The sequence below is a fragment of the Lutjanus erythropterus genome, chromosome 13 (genome assembly GCF_056507025.1).
Source record: "Lutjanus erythropterus isolate fLutEry1 chromosome 13, fLutEry1.hap2, whole genome shotgun sequence".
NCBI classification, from domain to species: domain Eukaryota; kingdom Metazoa; phylum Chordata; class Actinopteri; order Lutjaniformes; family Lutjanidae; genus Lutjanus; species Lutjanus erythropterus.
In genome coordinates this window covers 13,019,032-13,043,626 of record NC_139329.1, presented here as the reverse complement: position 1 = coordinate 13,043,626, position 24,595 = coordinate 13,019,032, and the positions used below count along the sequence as shown (strand labels likewise).

At 40.7% G+C, this 24,595-nt stretch overlaps 1 protein-coding gene across 1 annotated transcript in view; it reads right to left on the bottom strand.

Annotated features, from left to right (window-relative positions):
* Positions 1 to 4,993: 4,993 nt before the first annotated feature.
* LOC146316273 (neural-cadherin-like) overlaps positions 4,994 to 24,595 on the bottom strand; it is a 122,492-nt gene continuing 102,890 nt past the window's right edge. Inside the window, exons 29-33 of the mRNA XM_084733973.1 lie at positions 20,791 to 21,055; positions 18,537 to 18,720; positions 14,770 to 15,017; positions 7,279 to 7,433; positions 4,994 to 6,043 (exon numbers count right to left, since the gene is read on the bottom strand). Of these exons, the coding sequence (XP_084590099.1) occupies positions 5,477 to 6,043; positions 7,279 to 7,433; positions 14,770 to 15,017; positions 18,537 to 18,720; positions 20,791 to 21,055 (1,419 nt within the window). The 3' untranslated portion in view covers positions 4,994 to 5,476. The remainder of the gene's footprint in view (positions 6,044 to 7,278; positions 7,434 to 14,769; positions 15,018 to 18,536; positions 18,721 to 20,790; positions 21,056 to 24,595) is intronic.

Below are 24,595 nucleotides of genomic sequence, written 5' to 3'. Positions count from 1 at the left end.
ATTTAAGTGCACAACAGAGCAAAATATACAACATATGTCTAGTGTTTCTGAGAGTGAAATGTTACACATTATGGATTTACACAAATACCTCTCTATATTGCAGTTTTCTTTGGCAGTTGCAGAGTCTGCCATTCCTGCACTATATCCAAGTTGTCCTCTTAGACAGGAGAGATTTACAAAGAACACGCTGCATGTATTTCAGCATTATTATAAATTTCTCTCATCAGTATCAGTTTCGCTGTATACTGTCCGCTCTCCCACAGCTGCATCACAGCTCTTACACGGTTGCACGCTAAATGCTCCCATGTAATCTATGTATGTTATGTAGTCTTGTTGGTTCTGTGTCATATCTTTTGTAGTTCTGTGTAGCACCTTCATCCCTGAGGAATGTTGTTTGAAATGACAATTAAAGACACAGTCTACTGTCTATCAGAGTTGTATTATGTTACTGCTAATGCAGATCAAACATTTTCATTTGCTGTCACCACCAGTCACCAAATCAATGAGGACCGAAATGTTACTGATTATAACATTAAATACAGAACAGAGGCAGGTACAAGCTGCCAATCTTCTCAGTGATCGTCTTGTTTGTTAACAATGTCCTGGAACAACATGCTACACGTGTCACGTATAAGAACCATGTCAGCCAATCTCTGACAAAAACAGGTTTCTCTTACACTCATTTACAAACAAAAGACTGTAAGTGAGGTGTGGCACAGTCGCTGCGTCTCCAGCTGTGCAGAGATCACTACAGCTTTCAGTCACCCTGTGAGAGCCCGGGCCCTCAGCGGTGACCTCCTCACATCAAACTTGACTGCTCGTGTCCTGTCTGCACGCCGAGTTGTCGTGTAGGCTGTGTCGCTCTGTCACAAGACATGTCCCACATTTGCAGCCGCCATCGTTGGCCAGCAGGATGAGAGCGTCTGTCAGGAGAGCTGACACGCATGCCACTTTACTGGGCGACTGACAGAGGGCCACGCCACACTGTCACTTCTCCCAGATCCGTTGCCTGAGGATAAACATGGACACACACAGATACACACACTCACACACGTTAATAACACAAGAGTAAACAGAGCTGGAATCTCAGAATGACTGACTGACAGTCTGGCTGGCTGACCGTCCGGGGCTGGGGACGCTGGAGCTCTGTGTCACCCCTCATTCTTACAATCTCCAGCTGTCACATCAAACACTCCGCTCCTGTGTTGCCCCGCCTCCAGACTCAGCCCTACCACCACCACCTTCCCCCAACGCCTGCCCTCTGTACGGAGATCTCATCAGAAATGTATCCTGTTGTGCAAGAGGACACAGATGCATTGTATCATCCATCCTCATGGTCCCAGAGTAAATGTTGCCTCATACTGTTGTCACTGTGTTGAATAAAATGTTGGTCAAATGATCATATACTTGTTGTAAAGACTCATTTCAGGGGTTCGAGTTTGTCCGAACAGCATTCAACACTATATGAATACCTGTACATTAGTAACAAAAACCAGCATAAGCCATGTTTCCACTCAAAGTACCTTGAACATTTCAGTCTCAGTAACTAAGTCTCTTTTACATAACCTGTCCAAGGCGGGAATGTTGCACTGTTATTCTGCCTCGCTGTTTGCATAAAAAATTAACTTTTTTCAAGCTTTGTCTGAGGGAAGACCTACAGTCTCTTTCAGAGCATTTTGCTCATAATACTTGTGCAATTCTACTGGTGTTGAACGCAACACTGTATTTTTACACTGAGGTATTGGTACCTTTACTTGAACTCTTATTACAAAACTTGTTTGTAACATGTTGGTCCAACAGACCTGTGACGATTTGACAAATTAGTCCGCTGACAAATAACAACATGATGACTGTTTTCACATAATGTTTTTATTCCTGATGAATGTTGGTCCATCTGCCCATGATTTTCTTCTGTAACTCCATGATGTGTTGAAGCACAATGAACAAAAACCAAACTGGTTTAAGGTGAAGTAAAATACCACAAACACTTCACCAATCAGAAATGTTCAGCACTGCCAGCCCCACACTAAAGTTCCTGTCTTTTTATAACGCACTATTCCTCATGCAGGGACTGTCCCCAGAACCTCTAGGTGCCTGTAGTGGAAACACACTGAGTTCCCCCAAAGGTTCCTGGTCCCTGCGGTGAAAACAAGGCTGTCATAGGGTGGTAAGATGTTGGGTCACAATGAGCCTTCTCAACAGCTTCAGTCTCTGAACTTTTCTATGTGAATGAATAACATATCCATATTTTATACTTCTCCACTACATTTTGACTGCAAACATGTTTTTCAGCTACATTTGTCTGGAAGCTACTGCAGTTGTTGTTGTGAACTTTACTATTACTATACTTTTTACATACAAAATACATAATAGAGCAGAATGCATTGTTATGTAGTAAAACTCTGCAAAAATCTTTGAAGTGTTGGGGCCTCTGTCATGTTTCAAAAGTCTGAGTTTCTAACATTTCCACAAGAGTGGTTTCCCCTCTAAACCTCTCAGATGGTTTCATTTAACCCGTTTGACCCAAAGCGGTAAAACTATCCAATATTTCACAAAAAAAAGCAAAGATTAGAGGAGAAGTCCAAAAGTGAATAAAACTTTCTGTGGCATAACTTTGGTCCTGTTTATTCCTTCTCCTCTTAATCATCTCAAAACCCCTCAGATTTAACTTGTGACCCCTTGAAGGGGGCCCTAGGTTGGGAACCACTGAACTAAACTAACAAGCTACACTAGTAAAATGCTACTTATGCATCACTATTAACAGTCCGATAATGTTATTTATAATGATGTCAATTCCAGGGACAATTTTTCTTTGGACAGCCCAGAGGTTTTGCACTAGAATGTTGACATTTGGCATGGAGGTCAAGTGTGTGTGTGTGTGTGTGTGATTATGTGTGTTTGTATTCATGCCAATTGGGCAATGAAAGTGGCTTTTTGCAGAAAAGGTGCATAACCCCCAAATGGATTGACAGAAGATTTTATGGAAAGGTTGGTCATGGGCTAAAGGATGGCAGATTAACTGTTCATGAAAAGTGGCAGAAAGGGTGTGTGTCAGTGTGAGTGGCCTATAAGAAAAAGGTGCATAACTTCTAAATGGATTTACCTGAATAAACTTTAAAAAAAAAAAAAAAAAAAAAAAAAAAGGTCTAATATATTTTTTATATTTCAAGCACAACAAGCCAAGTGCCATCCATTTCACACCAAAAGAAATCTAGATGGATAAAAAGAACTACAGGTAAGATAAAATAAATGTAATTTTGATTTCAAGTAAAAGATCTGTACACTTCTTCCATCTCTGGTGTTTTGATGACGGTGTGGTGGAGAGCACTGTTTAACATGCTGAGACAAAATCTCTCACAGGTGTTAAACTATGGTGACACAAATGATTAAATCAGTTTTGTCCTCAACAAACCATTCAGTTAAGTTTCTTCAATCATTTATTCAGGTTTTACCTCTATAACATCCCCTCAGCTGCTGTAGCAGTTTGCTCCTGTCTACAACGCTACTGTTGCTGCTTGTGGACTTACAGCGTCCTCTAATGGCTGAAAGGTAAATTACATATGTCTAAATAAATAAATAATGGCAGGATGTTTCTCATCTCATGCTTTATTTATTTAGGGTACTTTTGCGGAGAGCAATGCTTTGTTCTTTTATACCTGCTCACAGAAACACCTGGCCAGCTGCCTGGTATAACCGCTGTCTGATCTGTTGGTAGCAGCTGGGGTTCAGGTCTTGAATCTTTGAATTTCAAACTGCAGCCACTCAACATTTATGAAGCCGAAGACCTGGAGACAAATATGCATGCAGCCCCGGAGCCCCATTTACAATTTAATTTTTGTTTTTAATTCAAATTTAGACTCTAATATAAAACTGTTTACACTGTAAATAGGTAGAAAATACAGCAGTAAGTGAAATTTGCATTTTAAATTCACTCTCATGCATACAGCACTTGGAGAACTTTTAATAAATGTAATATTGTTAGAGCTAAATTGTAATTCATGGTGCCAGAAACAACCATGAACTTGTTCAAGGATCCTTAGATCCCACAGTGGGGAATCACACTTGTGTGATGGTGTGTGAGTATTGCAGAGAGAAAGTGTAAATCTGAAGTAATGAGCTGTTGTTTGTGATGCCAGCAGCTCGCCAATAGGTGGCACTGTGCATTCATGCAACATGTTTGTCACACGTCTCAGAGATCAGGACTGAAACAAACACAGATCATTTAGTAACACTATTAATAACCACATAGAGAAGCGGATTCACTGTAGCATGAATGCAGTGATGATCCTTGAGCTCACACAGAGAGATCTGACACTTCATGTCGTTACTACACCAAGACTCATGAATACAAAATGAATACACGTGAAGCTCGTTAAAAATCAACAGGGACTGGAACATCCTCTTTGCATCCTCATCCCAGTATGCATTATGTAGGTGTGTAGATAGACTGGATACAGACATGAAGACCATCAGCTGCATGCAGCAGCTCTGTGTGTTTCCCCAGCGGCTCGCTCCAGTGTCACAGCTGTTTAACTCCAGTAATGCCGGCTAATTAAGTATGGTGTGGGGCGACCTGCTGGGACCATAGTGCGTTTGAGTTCATACTGGAGACTCCCAGAAGCTCAGGTCAGAAGGCTTCAGGCTGTGGACATGAATGATTAATCCCAAAATTGACTTTGCTGTACTCATCAGAGGCTCTTGTTGCTGGTAATAGTGAGTTGAGTAAGACAAGAACATCTGTTCCAGTTTATTTCTTAGTCATGCATGTTGTCGTCCTAATCAGAAGGAAATGGAAGCACACAGAAGGATTATTCATGTGTGGTAGGTAATGAGAGAGACATCTTACTTTACTTTGTGTCTGCTGAGCATATTGACGTTAAAGAAAAAGCAGCCAGACCAACTTTTGATGATAAAAGTTGGCTTGAACTTCAAAAAACGCCAGATTTGACGATCAGCAGTGTGAACTTGTGTTTGAACAAGATCAAGCGCGAAATATTATCAAAGATAATCATTTATTTAAAAGGAAATAGATAATACAAATGAAACAAAATTATTTTGTCACATAAACGATTTCATGAGTCATTAACAGCAAAGAGAATCCGGGTTCTCTCGCGGGGAAACGCATTTGCCGTCGTACTTGCAGACATTACTCTTATGAGTTTTATGACATGAATAGTTTGGACACAGGGCGCTTCCAAAAAGTGCTTTCCGTGGAGTAAATACTGTACAGTGCAATGCCAAGTAAACAATACATCACATCTGATCATTCATTGGTAAACATGTTTTATATCAAAGAACTTAAATGTTCAAAGTTTCATCAATACAGTACATTTATAGCAGACTTCACATAGACCCTGGGCAGCCTCCCAGTCTCAGAGTGTTTCACATTTAATTATCTCCCTTTGGAATTCCACCACCGCCTTCTGATTAGTGTTGCTTTTCTGCAACCTTCAGTTCTGTTTCTCCGAGTGCAACTTCACCCGCTCTTCTCGCAGTTCAGCTGCCCTCTGCTCTCCTTCAGTTTGTCTCTCTGTCCCTCTGGGGTCTTGGAATCTCCTCTCAAATCGCTAACCACGGCACGGAGGGTTTTGAACCTGTCCAGCCGGGTGCTCTGGGCCGCTTGAAGCTTGACTTCTGAACCCTGAGACGCGCTGAGGGAGCTGAGGGAGCGCACCGCCGCCAGGTTGCGCTCCTTACCGGAGGCGCGGCGCGGCGTCGTCATGGTGCTGAGCTCCCCCGGGTGCTCCATGTCCCTGATGACCTCACACAGGTAGCGGGCCAAGTCCTGGCTGGAGAAGGAAAGGGTTTTCTGGGAGCGGCGGAAGGTCAGAGGGGACGGGAGGGTTTCTGTCTCCGAGGGGGGGATGGCCAGACGCAGCGCAATAGCCGCGCTGCCATTCCCATTAGACACTCCTTTCTTGTTGTCGTCCTGGGGAAGCTTCGTCTGCGGGTAGGAGATGATGCTCTGTGGGTAGCTGTACCGGAGAGACTGTGCCGGGCTGGGCTGGAGGGAGCGCTGCAGCTCCACCATGTTAAAGGCATTCTGACAGAGAGGAAAGCAGGGAGAGGAGAAGAAAATGTAATCTTTTTGGGGGAATTTAAGAGATAATGAAAAACAACATTGCCACATGACACCAATCTGTGCAGCTCAGCTAATGCCTCTGCTAGCAAATGAACCTGCTCCTCAGACTAAGACGAAGATCCACCATGAAGGAAAAGATGTTGGCAACAACACCACCATTGATTAGCCAAGTAATTAATTATCTGATTGCAGAGAAGGGAGAACTGCTATTACCAGCACTATTAAAACACAGGCATTAACAGCTATTGGTGTCTACTGGCTTAATTTCAGCTAATTGACTAACATTCCAAGATCTCCAGGGGACTGATATTTGGTTTTCATTTCAAGGGACCAACAAACTCTGTCCTCTCTCAAGTGTCGCTGGTTTTGCTTCAGTCCTTTTATTTGTACTGTTTCATCCTTTTAAAAACTCCTGAAATACAGTGTGATGACATTTAAAATCCATAAAAAATGTAAGTGAGAACTTAAAGGAGAAATATGTAAGACTTTACTGTTAAAAATGAATTGGGGCCATAGACAGTATATTAAATAGGTTGAAACCCTATTTAATAAAATATGGTATAATCTGTGGTTGAAGCAAGTTGCTTCCTGCCACCCCGTCATCCCCAGACCCAAAGCTCAAACAGGTTGCCTGCAGGCTGCAGGGACACCGAAAAGGAGCAAAGTCAAGCGCAACATTAAATTTTGACTATGACAAGCAACTACTAGTCCTACACTGTAAGTTGATCAGCTATTTATGACTGCCAGTTGTCCGTCGATGTAAAGCTAAGCCTGTTATCCTGAAAACAAAAGCTCACTGCTCCAAAAATACACACTCTGGCATTGGAATTCAGTCACTGTTTGTCTCACTGCCTGCCAGACTCCACTAACATATTGCTCAATTTAACCGTTACAAACATCTACTCCCTCTGAAAGATTAGTGATGATTTATTATCACTTATAATCAGACTCTAACTTGTTCAGCAAATATTCAGCATTAATTTTAAGTACATACATACATACTGGCTGTAGCATTGTTGTCAGAGAAGCCAGTATTTCAACATGTTTCCTTAAATTTCTGATGACGTATTATGATAATTTTATGATTTAGTACAGTAAATACATTACATATTTCTCCTTAAATGAATTTCAATAACTGTTTAGTGCTCTGTTTACTTCCCCTGCCAGTCTAAATACCAGCATGTGTTTATGTGTACCTGGTCTTGCTCCCCTCCGCCCTCCTCGTCGTAGTTGAGCACATTTTCCCGGATGTCCTCCCACTCTCCGTGGTGCGCAGACACATGGTACACACCCTCCTTCAGGCCCTTGTGTCTCCTCCAGCAGGAGTAGAGAAACAGGCCCAGCATCAACACTGAGGGGTGCCAGAGAGTAGGTTAACACAGCAGGAGCACGCTCAGCAAATTAAAATGAGACTCTGAGCAGAAAAACACATCTTTGGGTGTAAATGAAATTGACAACGTGAGCGGAAAGTGATGATATACAAATATGGCGATGCTAGTGGAAGCAACACTGGCTGCACTGTGTGAATTTATGTAGAATAAAACCCAACATTCTTCTAAATAAAGAGGCAATGCAGATAATATTTAACTGTAAATGGATTTTCCATCAAATTGATTTGTCATGTAAGGCCTGTTAGTTGCCCTGACTGGACGGTAAAGACATACTAATGGAACATGCATGGAAACAAAGGCACCACCGCTTCACCTATTCCCACTGATGTTGCCTCTGTTTCCTGTCTTATCAAAGACTGCAGATCCTTGGAAACCTATTAAGTGAATTTGCACTCCTCCCAGCTCAAACTCAAAGCCTCAGTGACTCGGCTGAACGCTGGAAAGGAATGCTGCGGGAGCCGAGCAGGAAAGGTCCTAAAGCATACACATCAATCACAGCTATTGTGTGCTGAATTATACAACATGCTGGACTGACCTTTAAAGTCCATTAATCTCAACCAATATTTTTCTCCCATCTGCCATCCCTCTTTCTCTTCTTCCCCTTTCTCACTATCTGTTGTTACTGGTTTTGCTCTTTCTTTTTTATCTCTGTAATTCCTTTTTTTGTCTTTCCGCATTGGAACTTCCCTCTGTCTTTTCCTTTTCTCTCATTAAGTCTCTCACTGCTGCTATTTTTCAGTTCCTCTCTGGCCTCTGACTGGCCTCGGCTTTTATCTCGCACACTAGATGGGATCCATTTCAACTAGAATAGTTTATATGGTGCGTGCTAAGTATCAGTTTAATTGGAAATCTCCCGAGAAATGCAAGGTAATCACATTAGTCTGGATTTTTAAAGTAATTGCTTCGAAAGAGAAGAATGCACCAACGGCTCTTTGGGGTCACACTAACAGGCAGGTGTTCATAAACAAAGACAGAAAAACAACTCCCCTAGAGCTAATCTCTCCTTTAAAAAAAAAGTTTTCTCAATTAAAAATCATCATCTCTATTTATTCAGTGCCTGGAACATCTTCAACACCTCGGCTGCTGCACTTTATTTTATAGAACACTAATAGGATGTAACAAGCTGTGCTTTGTATCACATTGAATAAAAACTAGAAATAATATTTTATGTATCAGACAATATTAGACCATTTATTAGGGCCTCATTAGGCTTCATTACAGGGTAATTAGGGACACATTACAACTGTACTATAACTTAATGTGTATTATTTCCCACTATTAGACCCTTATTAGACTTCATTAGAGGGTATCTAGGGACACATAACAACAAAACTGTATTGTAAACTAAAGTGTGTTATTTCCCACTGTTAAATCATTATTAAAGTTTTTTTAGAAGGTAATTAGAGTAGTGCGGCCTATTTTTCTATTTCTATGCTGCTCTTCTATCAGATAATAAAAGACAGATTGTATGCTCGCCCCCACCCTCCTCACTCCTCAGCCAGCCGTCCTCAGTATGGGGTGGAGGTAGTGCGGTATTGATCAGCTGACCCGGCCCCCTCACCGCTGCGCCGGAGCGCCCTCACAGAAAACACCAGAATCTCGATGAGGCCCGGCGCCGACTAGACACCGGCCCTCCCTCTCACCGCGAGAATTACCTGCTCCGCGGTGCTGCCTGCAGGCCTGCGCTCACCTCAACATCACCTGAGCTCATATTCAACACATCTCTATAGGGAAGGGAGTTCGATACACATCACAAAGGGACTGATGTGTACACACACACACACACACACACACACACACACACACACAATTAGGCACAGGTAAACACACACTAGTTGCCTGTTGAAAATCCTTGCCCCTATGCCTGCAGCCACTCCAGCCCAGAGCTGTGTGTGTGTGTGTGTGTGTGTGTGTGTGTGTGTGTGTGCAGCACATTCCAGTGAGATCAATATCACTCAGGATGGGGAGCAAACATCGCAGTCATTCATCAATCTATAATGCTGCTGCCTCTTTGCCCTCTAACCGTTACTATGACCAGGGTATTATGATGTTAGCCTGGACTGGACTGTGCATTATGAATGAGTGAGAGTGAGTAAACAACTACCTACAGCCTGATCAAAACACTTAACCCTTTCGCTGAATAGCTCTAGGATGAGAAAAATGAGAAAGAATGAGCCGGTGATTGATGAAAACATCAATGGGAAGTTAGAGGAAAAGAAAACTGACGAATGAGCAGAAGGAAATGAGACAGGTGAGCGATGGGGAAGAGTTGAAAAAATCATTTATTTATAAACCTTTCAGGGGATAAAAATGAACAGGCACTTTACATGATCGCTTGGCATCCAGAGCCCATATGGGAAGCTAATTTCTTCCATTCTTCAAAAAACTGAATGTCAGATTTGATGCCGGACTAATGAGGCTTGGTCAGACATCAGCTCATCTGGCTCTGTCAATAGCACACGCTGAACTCACATTCTGCTCGGTCTGTGATGGCTTATGTAAAACTTAATAATGGATGATCATTTTAACTTTTAATGCACGTTGAGGCAGAGTAGGAGTCCCCCTTTAATTTAGCACCCAGCTAGCAGTCTCGCTTAGTGCAGCGAGTGTGCAGAGAGTGTGAGTGTGTATTTATGACTGTGGTGCCTGTGTTGATGAGGGTCATCATTAAACAACTACATACTGTACAACCAGCTGTTCATTAAAACCCGACCACTGGATTCATTTTATTTCCACATTCAGGCCTGTCGATCATGAAGCTGCTTCTTCCTTTTGCTTTCAGGCCGAGACAAGGAATTGTTTTGCTTATTTTATTCAATTTTTCCAAGGTGTGAAAATGGAATAACCATCACCAAAGACAGTTCCTTCCAGTCTGAAATACACTGATGAACAGTCAGATGGTTCTTGTTGAGGTGAGAAGTTTGAGCCTTGAATATAAATGCCTCATCAGTGACAGTGGGCAAGATGCATCAAATGGACTGCACCTTCTTTTGGTTAGCATGCAAGCAACACATGAGTTTTCATGAATGATGCCAAGGCCAACACTTTATCATCTTTGAATTCATTATCAAATATTGAAGACCGTTTTATATGTTTCACTCTCAAGTGTCAGAATAACTGATGTCCCAATACCAGCCACATGCCCTGGAGGGGATGTTGAGTCAGTTATAGAGGCAGGGACAGTGTATTGAATTGCCCAAGCGTTTTATAAGCCTGTCTCTGACAGAAAGACTCATAAACAGCGATGTGGCCCTACAGAGGGTACTGAGTGCAACAACATGCAAGCTACTCACACACACTTGTCCTCCTATCACTGTGAGGACAAGAGAAATCACATTTCCTTAGCTGCAATGTCTAACACTAACACAATTAACTCACCCCATCCCTGCCATGCCTTAACAATGAATTAAAGGGATAGTTCATCTTTTTTGACACAAGTATGGTGTCTCGTGTAGAGATATCAATACATATGCATTTAAAAAAGCGCTGCTGGCAGCAGATGTGGGTAGATATTGGATCTTGATCCTATTAGAGTTTAACACAGCTTATGACACCATCAACCATGCAAGGTTATTGGACTGTTTACACAAGTAAACTAGAGCTGAAACATTAGCCGATTTATTGATTATGCTTGGCTGACACTTTAGGAGTTTTAAAATCCTAACCGATTTTGAAATCTGGTTGCATCACACACAAGGAGAACCTTTACAGATCGTCATCTCTCTGAGCAAAGTCATCTGGTGAACATTCCTTGTTAATTTTAACTTTAATAAATGTGAAACTGGCAAACAAAAACAGACTTTCTAAACCGGAATTAAAAATTCTGAGGAGAACTTGGTGGTTGTAGCACTGTTGTGAGAGAAGCCAGAATTTCAGTTCAGTATGTTACCTTAATCTCTGATGACACATCCTAGCTATTTTATGATTTGGTACAGAAATATATTACAGTTTTCTCCTTTAAATGCAGAGAAACTAATGTAGTTTAAACATGCTTTCTCCATCTAAGACATTTGAATCCAAAATATTTTTGAGTACTAGATACCTGGAAAGGTTATTCATGTAACGAAACCTTCTTCCTAAAAAAAACCACCATGCACTCAATCATAAAACTCAAAACTTCAAAATCCAGCAGCATGGCTCTCAACAGGATCTTCAGAGAAATGACATAACCCTCAACGTAAACTGATTTTAGAGTCTAGTCCTCACTGACAAAGCAGTCGATGGTCAGTCAGGCTGAGTATACATTTCTGAACTTATGACCCGTTACGTGTCAGAATGCAGCCTTAGATCATCCAGGAAGTCAGTCTTCAAAGGGAGACTTTTTCAAAGCAGGGCTAGACGATGCACATATTACTTTAAAAAACCCTACTAAACGTTGTTTTCAACATGCGCTCATTTGATTAAATTGCCCATTGTCCATAACAGTGCATAAATTACAAATTAATGAAAAAATACTCAGCTTTCTTTTGATAAACATACATGTTATTCATCACATCTCTGTGCCACTCTAATGATTTAATATTTTCACCGATGGGAGTGTTTAACATTGATAATGTGCACTTGCCAATGTGTCAATCAAAGGCGTGACTCACCTACAGCCTGAAAAGGAAACAGCATGCAGTCAGCACTTGACTCTGTATTATGCTGACTGCACGCCGTGCTGTGCTGTGAGACTGTTTCATTTAGTCACAAGATGTGTCATGAATTATTATATTTTAAACTAACCTTAAAATACCTCAGCAAACATTAAAGCTCCGTAGAAGCTCCGTAGAGCTCAAAACCTCAGTCTCACACAAGTGTAAAGCCCAGATGTAATGTGAATGGCCTTCATTTAAGAGGCATTACGAGATAAAACATTGTTTTTATTTTCAGTAGTAGTTCAGAGGGAGCTATTTTTTCATACAAACAAAGTTAGTTAATGTTTAATTTCTCTAATAATAAATAGTTACACAGAAACATGTGAGTAAAAGTAACTCATTGGATACATTTCAAATAAACTGAAGGATTACCTGTTCAATTATGGGCACTGCTTATGCTTATTAAAGACTCCCAAGAGGCACTGAAGTATCTCAAAAATGTAGTGTTACCAAGCTTAAAACAAGGCTTTTTAGTCTTGAAAGTTGACATGTTGAAAGTACAAGTGGATGAATGTTAAAAATGCCAACAAAGACATTTAGCTAAAAATTCAACCATAAGTTTAGATGCATAATTTAAAAGTTGTGAGTATGTCTTTTCTTTTTAGAGAATAATCTAACCATTCAGCATCAACAGAACTTCCTCCTTCATTTTCAAGACACAGTCCTCTGTGAGCAGCCAGTAATTGTTATTTTTCACCATATAGCAAGCTGATATATTATTCTCCAGCTGGTGCGCATTCACTTCAAAATACACAATGAACAAAATAGTTTCTTCAAATTGACAGTTTTGAGAGGCGACACAGAGATGCTACTTGTTGTTGTGAATGGTTCAAATGTTTTCTTTTTGCATTTAGTACATATGCACAAAATGCTTTTGTAGATTACCCTATTCTTTTTTCTTGCACGCCACTCGCTGCCACGGGCATCTCGCCTTTTATGTCCATGTAATATCACGATGAGAGAGAAACTCACAACACTTGTGTCAAATTCAAACTATCCCTTTAACCTTGATTAAGTTTAACCCAATAAGCTTAAAGGGAAAGTCTGTATTATTGGAAGTGGGATTGCATGTGGCACTCATAAACAGTCAGTGTATTACCTGCAGCAGATACTGGTTGACACTCCCCCAGTTTAGAGAAGCAGAGAGGAGCACCAACACGGAAGCTAAGCAATGAACCACTGTGGATGAGGTCAGCAGCAAAACACATTTTAGCCACTAAAAAAAGACCCACCTAAAAAAAAACAGTATTAGTTTAAGAGCTGCATAAGCAAAATATTGCCCCTATCTTACTCAACCACACTCCACTGGCGAAATTCGTAATTTTACCTCACAGAACATGGGAGTTGCTGGCCTACCGCTGCTTCAGTTGGTTGGTTGGTTTGTTTGTGTTATTGTGTGGCTTCAGTGAATCTGAACTAACCTTTTAAAACACCAAAGTCACACAATAACACAAACAAACTAATAAATCAAGGCAGTGGTAGACCAACAAGTCCTGTGTTCTGCAAGATAAAATTACTGATTTCGCCGGTGGAGTCTGGTTGAGAGAGAAAGAGAGTGATATCTGGCATATATTACATTGATTTCACATCAAAAAAGGCATCCTATGGAAAAGCAAAGCAGTGAAATTATTCTAAATATAGAACACACTTAAACTAACATTGTTTTTTTTTTTTGTTTTTTTTGATGGGCCTTTTTCAAGTGGCTAAAATATGTTTTGTTATGGACCCTGTCTGCAGCAGTACACTGCTGAGCTTTGTAAGGACCTCGTACAACCTCACTTCAATTAAAATCCCTTTAAGACTGATAGTGATTCTGACAAATTAAATAAATTTCATGACTGACCTTAACAGAAATCTAACCCTTAGCTTAGAATTAACCTACAATGAACTTCAAGTGAGAGACAATAAAAACTGTCCTTACTTCTGAGGTTTTTCTTGTTGCAAGTGATCCCTGATTACAGCAGCAAAGAGTGCACATAACACTAAAGTGCACAATATGGTCACATTTAGGGTGACTTGGGAGAACAGAAATGTACACGGAAATGTGGAAGGAAAGGCAAAAAAAGACATCAGGGGAGTAAAGTGAGTGGATGGTGGGATATAAAATAAGTTGGACAGATAAAAAGTAAGGCTGAGAGTGAAATTGACTTCTGAAGCCAGAGCGTAACATTGGAACAGACAGGGGACACGGAAGTGATGAGAAATATAGAAAAACACATAAAGAAACTCTCAGATTCTCCGGGGACTTTTATAGCTTCCCCGTGAATCACAAATTAGGACATACAATGTTTCCCTCCCTGCTTGTCTTCCACTGAAGATATTTGTTTCATGCCTCAAACCTCCCATGGAGAAATCACATCCAGGTTCAACTCCAGAGATCAATATGGCTACAAGACATGCGTATGTAGATTTTACAGAAGCAATCAGGGGTGGAAAACAAATAAAACAGTGGATGTTACAGATGAAAACAAAGATAATGCAAAAATTACACCATGAAAAGAAGAGCAAACAAAAATGAATATACAAACAGGATGAAAATCAATGAGTAAGCATGAAAAAGAAAGACAAAAGACAAAAAGATGCAGAATACTTAACAAAATACAGATGATGACAGTGCTGGGTTACCACAGGTAGAAGAGGACATAATCGACATAGCTACCTAGAAAGGCCATGACACAGATGCTGATGGCGAACATGGAGCTGAGGCTGAGGCTGTTGCTGTCCTCGTGAAACATGGCGAGTGTCACCTCGCAGTGGCGTCCCCGGTAGCCCTCGCTGCAGCGGCACGAGTAGCGGGACGGAGAGTGAGCCACGCAGGTGCCGTGGCGGCACGGCCGGCTGGCACATAGCGTGTAGACACAAACTTTGCCCAAGGAGCTCTCTTTGGTCATGTGGCCTGGAGGGCACCTGTGTGGAGACAGTGGTATAAAGAAAAGACAAGAGACACTTGGGAAGCTGTCAGATAAAAGCAGCGCTGACTTCTACAGAGCTATGAAACCTAAGCTGACAGTGTAAAAATAAATCCCCCAGGAGTTACACCTCTTATTTCAGATTCAAAGATATGCTCTTTGAAGGTTACAGTGTCGACTGTACTCTAAGTGAGAAAAAAAAAAAAACAGAAAAAGAAACCGAGAAGCTAAGATTGGCTTCGCAGTCGCACTCCCAAAGTATATTTGTACAAAATATCCCCTGAATATCATTCACCTCTGCCCCCTGTGACTCCCGGTGCTTTGTATCCTGAGGCTGTGCTGCAATCACAGAATATGTATATGCAGCCGCAGTGAAAAGGCTCACACTGGTTCAGAGTTTTGAAATCACAGCCAGGACACTCAGTGGTCCTGCAGAGTTTAAAGGGGCAGCCCAGATTCTCACAGTCCCCGCTGTTTCGCACTATTCTCTCAGGTTACTTACACTATTAGACACACAGTGCAGCGGGACTGAACTCAGCCTAGCTGCCATCTGGTGGACACTTTGATTTCAAATGTGTCACTGCAGGAAACTGATTAGACACAAATGCACAAACTATATTTACTATGCAAGTAATATATCATTTATATCAATTACTAGATTTTTTACTTTAATGTATATGCATGTGGATTTATAAATTGTTACTAATGTATGTTTTATAGATCATTTATAAGCCATCAGTGAGAACAACTTTAGGGCCAGATATACATTTTGCTAAATTATCATTTATAAATACAAATGGGTTTTTATTTTTTAATAAGCCATCAACAAAAGTTAATAAGACAATAAAAGCTATAACACATTAATCCATCAAGTATACAGTTTTAAATGTTATTAACCTGAATATACAGAATTAGATCCAGGGTTTTCAATAAATTCATGTCAGGTCATGACGAAGGAGGAGAAAGTAACAGCTAAAATGATTTTTCAAAACTAATAGTCACAGCTTATGAATACTTTATAAAGGTTATCTTATTGTTTCATTTTGTTTTAGAATTGTTTTAAGTCATTACTCTTTAAGGGCTTTAAGTAAAATATTCTATAAAATCAAGTCCATTATTATTACTATTACTATTCTCTTTCTTCTTCTTCTAATTCTTCTTCTTCTTCCTGTTATTATTATTATTATCATTAGTAGTAGTAGTAGTAGTAGTAGTAGTTGTTATTTGTCTTCTTTAGAACATTTTTGCCATATCTTACTTTGAAAACTCATATACATATAAATTCATACAAATGCTGATTGCCAGAACTTGTTTATTGATATTAAATGATAACAAATAGCTTTCAACCTAATGTGTCTCATCTCTGTAGCAGTTTTTTGTGTTGTGATTTTTTTAATTTGTCTTTTTTTATTTGTCATTTTAAGTTTTCATTTCGCCGGGATTGGTCCAATTGAGACTAAAAATCCTGGCCAAGATCGGTAGCAGCACAAAACAAAAACAAGTGATTGTAAACAGACCCATAACCCAGAAAATATCACAATATATGTATAACATCCCAAAGAACAAAGTGAAGTACAAGCCGTGCATTCAAAAATATCAGTTTAAGTACCAGCACCCCAACGATTTTGCCTCCAGGTCCTTCAAAATGGATTAAAAAGCATTCAGAGAAATCAAATCGCGGAGTTTTAAAATATTCTGCAATATATTTCAGTCTGAGGGTGAGGAATAGCTAAAAGCTCTTTTCCCTTTTCTCTCCGTATGAACATTCGATACAGCCTGTGACCGCAAAGACTCCTGTCCATCACTCTTCTGTGAAATATTAATACATATATAGGACGACAGCCTATGAATTGCCTTGCATATTAAAGGAACAATTCAGAGCCTACTGGCAATGAGTAGATGAACGCGGAGATACAGTTAAAGATAAAGTTAGGTGCAGGTCTATAGAAAGAAAATAGCTCCTACATGAAACTGCTCACAACAAGGTCTATGGATTATCTCAAGTAACCAGGTGAAGATTTCTGGAAAGAGACACTGGTGTTGATTTTTTCAAACTCGCAATATTTGGAATGAGCACCACAAAGGTAGTGTCATCTATTTCCATTACGTTCGAGAGAAGGCAGGCAGCTTCACAGCTGATATCTCCAAAACTCTGCAACTCATACCAAAACAATCTAGATAAACAAATAACACTACAGTTAAGAGGAAAAATATGTATATTTAATTTTGGGTGTGATATGTCCCCTTATATATTTGTTATACCAGTGTTTTTGCCGGTGGATAGCCAGAGCAGACCATCCTACCAGGGAGTAAAGCTTGTAGTGGTGAGTCAAGGCTTTCCAGTTTGTGATGAGTCTAAGAGAAACACGGTGAGCTGTAAAGATCCCCGCAGTACAACACAAGAAAAACGTGGCAGTAACAAAAAAGTCTCTTTTCCACATCAAACGGACAGTTCACCCCCAAAGCAAAAGTACATATATCTTACATATAGTGCTATATTTATCCATCTAGATCATTTTGGTGTGAGTTTTGGAGATACCAGCTGTGGAGATGTCTGCCTTCTCGCTAATATAGTGGAACAGGAAGGCATTGGGCTTATGGTGATCAAAGCGCAACAAAAAATTCACTTACACTTAAACTCAACAACAATGTCTCTTTCCAGAAATCATGACCCATCTACTCAGGATAATCCGCAGACCTTGTTGTGACCTGTTTCATTTAAGAGCTGCTTTCTTTCCAGAGTGGAATCTATCTGAACTATGTTCCTATATGAAACTGCTCCCAGTGAGGTCTGTGGATTATAATGAGTCATCGCTATTGAGCTTTCAAATGTACTTTTTGGGCCTTTTGGGCACCACAAGCCCAGTGGCTTTAGTGCCTCTTAAGTCCCATTTTATTCATAAAGAAGGCAGACATCTCTATGGCCAAACACTCTAGATAGATATTTTGAACTTTTGATTTTTGGGGTGAACTGTCCCTTTATAAGATATACACAGCTTGTTTTTACAATAGAAACTTAATTAAAGCGTCACTAGGCAGTGTACACCTGTGCATGGATCTTACAGTAAGTCAATCATCAATCAGGATGCCGCAGTGTTTACAGGATTTAACCTTCACAATAACCTTTCCCTCAAGATTGACCACTGAGAGGATACTCTGTGGCTCTAGAAAATAACACAAGCTTGGTCTTAATCAGCACTGAAAACAAGTTTCAACTGAGACGAGGTGTTCTGGACAACATCTGAAGCACTGTGTGAGTGGTCAGTGAAAATTACATTTAAAGTGCTTTTCCTAAAGGTTATATTAATTTATCTAGCTGCAGTGAGAAATCCATACTGTGCAGCCGTATGGGTCTTGACATCATTTTGTAACACAATTTGTGAGTTGAGTTGAGTTTGTGAGTTGAGCGAGGCTGTGGTATGCAGTCCTTGTCTGTGTGTAAATATGTACAGGATGTGCCTGTGCACTGTAAGGCGTCATCAACATGTCAGGTTATATTTCTGTATATTAACAATACCTGCACTCATGGTGTCTCCAGAGGTCCATGCAGACCAGAGGAGGGGAGCACTGATGTTTCCTGCAGGCGTCTGAAGAGCAGCCAACAGAGACGCCCTGTGAAGTGATCACGTGGAGCCCCTCTGAGGGCTGCTCCCGATCCAGAGGGATGGAGCGGCCGTTAAACCTCACATCTCGCAAACAGCCTGGTGAGGGGAGAGAAAAAAAAAAAACTTTACAATGCTAAAAGACACACTAAGACACCAGTCCTCGGGCAAAATCTTTTATGGACACACATTTACACCATGGCAGGGGTGTAAACTCCAACACACACAAGCATTACCACACATAAACAGACTCTTTGACACACCTGCAGACCGATGTGCACCCACGCTCTCACGCATGCAAACACCCAAACAGCCTGAGGCTAAGCTGTCAGCATGGGCTTCTTTTTTCGCAGGATATTTACTCTGCTGGTTAGTTTGCTCACTTTGTGGGTAGCATGAAGTCTTACACATCATTTAAATACAGACCAGTCCCACTGACTCACTGTCTTTCATCTGCGTGAAACTAAGGGATCAAAACACCTTTGGGCCAGGTTGTGGAGTCTAGAAGCAACAGCCAGTGGTGAAGATAAGCACTGAATCATTTATACTTCCATTAATTTTATACGAGTGAACTGTGAGGCCTGCATGTTTGAGTGTGTGTTCGCCTCTTAATCTATTTACAGACGAAACTATTAATTCATTCACCTTTTCTACTGATTCTTCCACTGAACAATTACAGTTATTTTTTTTATCAATTGTTAACAAGCATCAGCCAGAACTGATGCCACGTCTCTAAAACTATTCATGCAGTCTGCATTAGCCCTAACCCAACATGCATCTTGGAGAGTTAATTTCACTTCCAACATTCACTCAAACCACCTAAACACTTCATGCATGTCTCCAAAGTAATGGCAGAAATTCCACCACAGAAAGCATACCTCATTACAATACACTGACCTGAACAAGGAACATTACATAATTGATGAACTTCACCTGTGAACTTTGAATGATTCTTCACTTTATTGACTGTAGTGCAATAAGTATCAAGAATGAATCAGGAATGTGACAGTTTGCTTCAGTATTCTTTATATTTTCTCTAACTTTGAATATAGTACAGAAATGCCCTTGAAAAGTGAAAAGCTATGGTTGGAACAGAAACCTAAATCGTTAAGTTCTGGGGCTGTCATAACACTACAGTGGAAAACTCTTACAAGAGATCGCAATTATATTGATCGACCACTTATATCGATCAAAAAGCTTCACACAGAGTCAATTAAATATTTGCCAATAGTAACCAAGTAGTCTGCTTACAGTGTTAATTTCTGGGTCTTTTCATACATGACAACATATGGAAATCAATTCTATAACTGCAGCAATTCAATTTTTTTTTAGATTTTACTCCCATGATACTTTCCCTCACGGTAACCCGTCTGCTTCCAACGGGCTTCCTGAGGCTGGTGGCTGGTGCACAGTGAAATCATGATGGGAAATTTTCTCTCAAGAAAAACACAGTCTCCTCAAAGCTCCTGACAAACTGCAGCAAAACTCGGTGTTCCTCAGGTTACCTTGACTGCTCTACTCAAACAATAAAAAAAATACTGATATTGACGGAGACAGAAAAGTCACGTAATCCCCCCCGAGCGAGCCCTTGGTGAGGGAAAATAAGTGAAGCTGTCTGTTTAATTACTTGGTCACACAAATACAGTGTTACCCATTACTTCATATTCATGTGATAAATATACAAATGTCAATTAGATGGTAATGTGCATGAAAAATAAAGAAAACAGCACACTAGGCTACTATGTACCATCCTCTTTTGTCTGTTAGGTACCAAGAATAAAAACAGGACACCTTGACAGGCTTTCAGCTGAAACTGCTATTAGCTATGTTTGGAATAATTATTATTCATAGTTCATTTAATTATACACATTCTGCTAAGATTTTCCTCCTTTTTTTCAATATGAGTTACTGCAGAAATGCACAACATTTTCTATTATTCTGTTCTGAGTGTGTTTATAAGAGTTTTGAAAACAGGTTTTGGAAAATGCAGTCACTGAATGCATTTAATGTGAAAACAATGAAAAACTATTCACAGTTTACTCTATAGAGACTTCTGTTTTGCTGACTGTGCGAAGAATTTTGACAATGACTTCAGTTTTGACCAGTGCATTGAAGAAAACTGTAATTCATCCATTCACAGTCAACCAAAACACATAAGCAGCCACCTACCGAGAAAGCTCCGGTTGTGTCCTGAGGGAAAAGAGTTTGCGAGCATCACCACGGAGGAGTCAATAATGAGCTCCTGACTCTGGCCCGGCGAGGCCGTAACCTCGCGTCTCCCTCCGCCTCCGTCCAGCCGCAGTGTGAACTCTCTGCCATACCGATCCAGCTCCACCTCATGCCACTCTCCATCATTGAGGTGATGGTGGGGCAGCGTCACGTTGTAGTTTCCATCTCCGAGGTTGTAGAAAACAGCCAGCAGACCCTGAATAACCTGAGATGCACAGCAGAGTGTCACAGATTTGAAATTCAGGCATCCAAACAGACAAGAGAAGCTAAGGAGCGAGAAATATTAAAGATGGGCTCCAGATTTGAGATGTTAAAACTCTACTACTGGATCCTTTTTGGAGGATTTTTGTACAGGGTTCCTGCACCTTTTCTAAAGTCAAAGTCTACTTCTACTTTATTAAAAAGCAAACTATTCAGTCAGGTTGCAATTTCTTATGAAAGTAATGTAGTTACATTTCAAGCAGCTCCAAGCACTTTGTTTTTCACATAGAGCTGCTACAGTTTATCAATTAAGAATTGATTATTACATTTATTTATCTATTTTCATAACTAATTGATCGGCTTGAGTTTTTTGAAGAAAAAAAGTCAAAACCCTGTGATTCCAGCTTCTTAAATGTGAATATTTTCTGGGTCTTTACTCCTTTATGACAGTAAACTGAATATCTTTGGGATGTGGGCAAAACAAGACATTTGAGGAGGTCATCTTGGGCTTTGGGAAACAGTGATTGACATTTTTCACCATTTTCTACCACACAACTAATCCAGTAATTGAGAAAATAATTGACAGATTAATTAACAATGAAAATAATTGGTAGTTTCAGCCTTATTTTCAAACCTTTCCAGCGCCTGTACGAACCGTGTTTGCTAAATCCAAACAAGCTCGTCTGGTTTGTCATCAGCTGCAGTAACACTGTTTGAGCTTCACGGCTTGGAACGGTTGTGTGAATAAAGCTGTAAAATGGGGTGACACAAATTCCAAACTGACAGACCTGGACTCCTGCCATATTGTGCTGTGTTGATGGGCAAAAACAGATCTTGAGCATAACAACATTAAAAGAAGTAGGCCAGCTCCCGTGGTGAAGAAAAGGCAGCAAAAGGTTGGGCCAGGCAAGAATTGTGATATTTAAGTACCCAGAAAAGACTCTCTGTGGCGAAGATGCCAGAAAAAAATGGCATGAAAATTTCAGTGGTAAAAATTAATTTAGTAATTTTGCAGCTATGATGCCTCGCAAAGCTGCCGCACACATCACTGCATGGCAGCAGCCCGAGTCATCCCGAAGGGAAGGTATACAAGAAACAACAATTATCTTCAGCAGTTAAGGATGAGCGAACACAATGGACTCAACCAATGAGGGGCTCCCATAACTGCAGCTTGTACATGTCCAAAGCTTAATTGGAAACAGTGGGGCAAGATAATTCACATTCAGCCCAGCCTGCATTAACTATTGCTCCCTCAGCATGGGCATCTCAAATGCGTCTCCCCCACTGGACACACACACTCACACACGCACGCACACACACACACACAGAGTAAAAGCTGACTGTGCTCTCCCCATTGCCTCATCCTGCCCTCAAGTCCACAACAAAAATGAGGAAAGGACAAAGGACTCAATCAATACTCAGGAAAAAATCTGATTATAGAAACTTTCTGCAGCGCCTGCAGAGATCTACGCAATCACCATTAAGCACAAAGTGTTCGAGTGAACTTCTAACGTCTGAATTTCTATGGAACTTTTTGAGCTAAAATCACATTTGATGCAAAAACATCAAGACCAAAAGCTGTGATTTTACTGTTCTTAAGGGTTACTGGTCTTTGATAAAGTAGCAGTCAGTGCCAGTCCCTTCCATAAAACCCCTTCACAGACTGCATTAGATAAATGTTTTCTTTACAGAGACACCAAACTCCTCTGAGAGCTGCGTGCTGTTTATACCCAGCTAGCCCCTGGTAACCTTTGTGTGAAAGTGTGGTTATTTATTCAGTGTGCACTCTATCCCATATCTACCCTTAAGAAAGAAAGGGGAGAGAGACAGCCCTTTAAATTAGGGCTTGTTGTCGGCAAACACACCAGACTTGTGCTCAAGTGTTTCTAAGAGCTTTGAGACAACCAGGCTGAAAATGCTTCAGCGTGCCGCTGCAGACAGACATCAGATGTTTTATACAGCTCACCAATTCAGCTCCAGAGAGGGTTTCACAGAGAGGATTCACAGCGCGCATACAGTAAAGGCTACAGCCTTTTCCTTTTCCTGTCACTATGGGACTGCAACAAGGGAAGAGGACAACGTTGTTTTTCCTCATGTAGTGTAAAGACCCAAGAAGAACAAGAGAGTAGGCCCATGCTTTAAACAATACTGTCTAACAAATAACAAGCACGAGAACAAAGACAAGCTGTTTTCGCAGATGGACCAGCGGTGCAGAATACACCATAACAGAGACAGGTTCACTGCAAACTGCTGACCTGTAAGTTAACCAAAAATGACAGTCCTAACAGAGCCATTTACTTCCAGGTGCTGTTCACACTCGGCCTGTCAGTCAATGAGACGAAAGGCTTCGACAAGAAACGTGGGCCTCGTATCTACTCAGCTATGTGTCAGGCATGTTATTGTGGAGGTTTGGCAAAGTGAAGTTGAGTTGTCTCCTGAAGAAGCGCTCTGTGTGAGCACCAACCCGTGCCAGCGGTGCGGATGTGAGCAGTGTGCATGCAGACACTTTGAGCTCACCGCTTGAAGCAAACCCCTCAAGAACAGAGCAGGAGGTCTGACCCTCACTTAAGAACACTCAATTTTGAATTACAGCACGTGGCTGCATTTCGCCACAATGAACAGTGTCCGAAAAATTAGGTCTCTGCTGCATGTTCCCATACACTCTTAGAAATCGGGTGCTCCAAAAGGGTTCTTCCTGAAGGTGGAATGGTTCTGGACAGAACCTCCAGCAAGGGTTCTAGGTGGAAACATTACACCATAGAAAGGTTCTCTGTAGAACCTCTCATAGCGGGTTCTGGGTGAAACCTTTCACAGTTGGTTCAAAGTATAACTCTTTATGTTGGGTTCTAGGTAGAACTCTCTGAAAGAGCTCCAACTGGAACCTTTATAAAAGGGTCTACCAGGAACCAAAAAGGGTTTTCCTGTGGGGACAAGCCAAAGAACCCTCTATGGTTCTAGTTAGCACCTTTATTTTGAGGAGTGTTTTACTAAAAGGTTGAAATATAAATATTATAGATATTATAACATAAAATCCACATTTCATTATTAAGGTGCAAACAGAGAGTCTTTTATGTTGAAAGGACAAAAGATCACATAATCATAATCAACTTATATAACACTAGGCTACTGTGACTCTACATTTACAGCTTTTGATTACATTAGAAAGGAAAAGAACATTATTTTTATTTGTACTTTTTAATTTCAGACATAACTGTGACATATTATCTGGATTATTAAATTACAGAACTGGACATCACATTTTTAACATAAGGAACTGCAATGTCCTGCCCACATTGTATGTTGCTCAACTTCTGTGTGTATTTCTAGTCAATAAACCCATACAGTTTAACAACAACAGTTACTTTTTCTGCTTTACAGCTGACAGACGGGGATACATAGTTCAGATAGGATGATAACCAGAATTGTAGGCAGCATTTTGTGCTCTATAGCATACATTCCAAGTGACAATTGAAACTAAAAGAGTGCACTCAGTACAGATCCCTGCCAGGCAACAGATGGTGAAGCACCTACTGCAAATGCCACC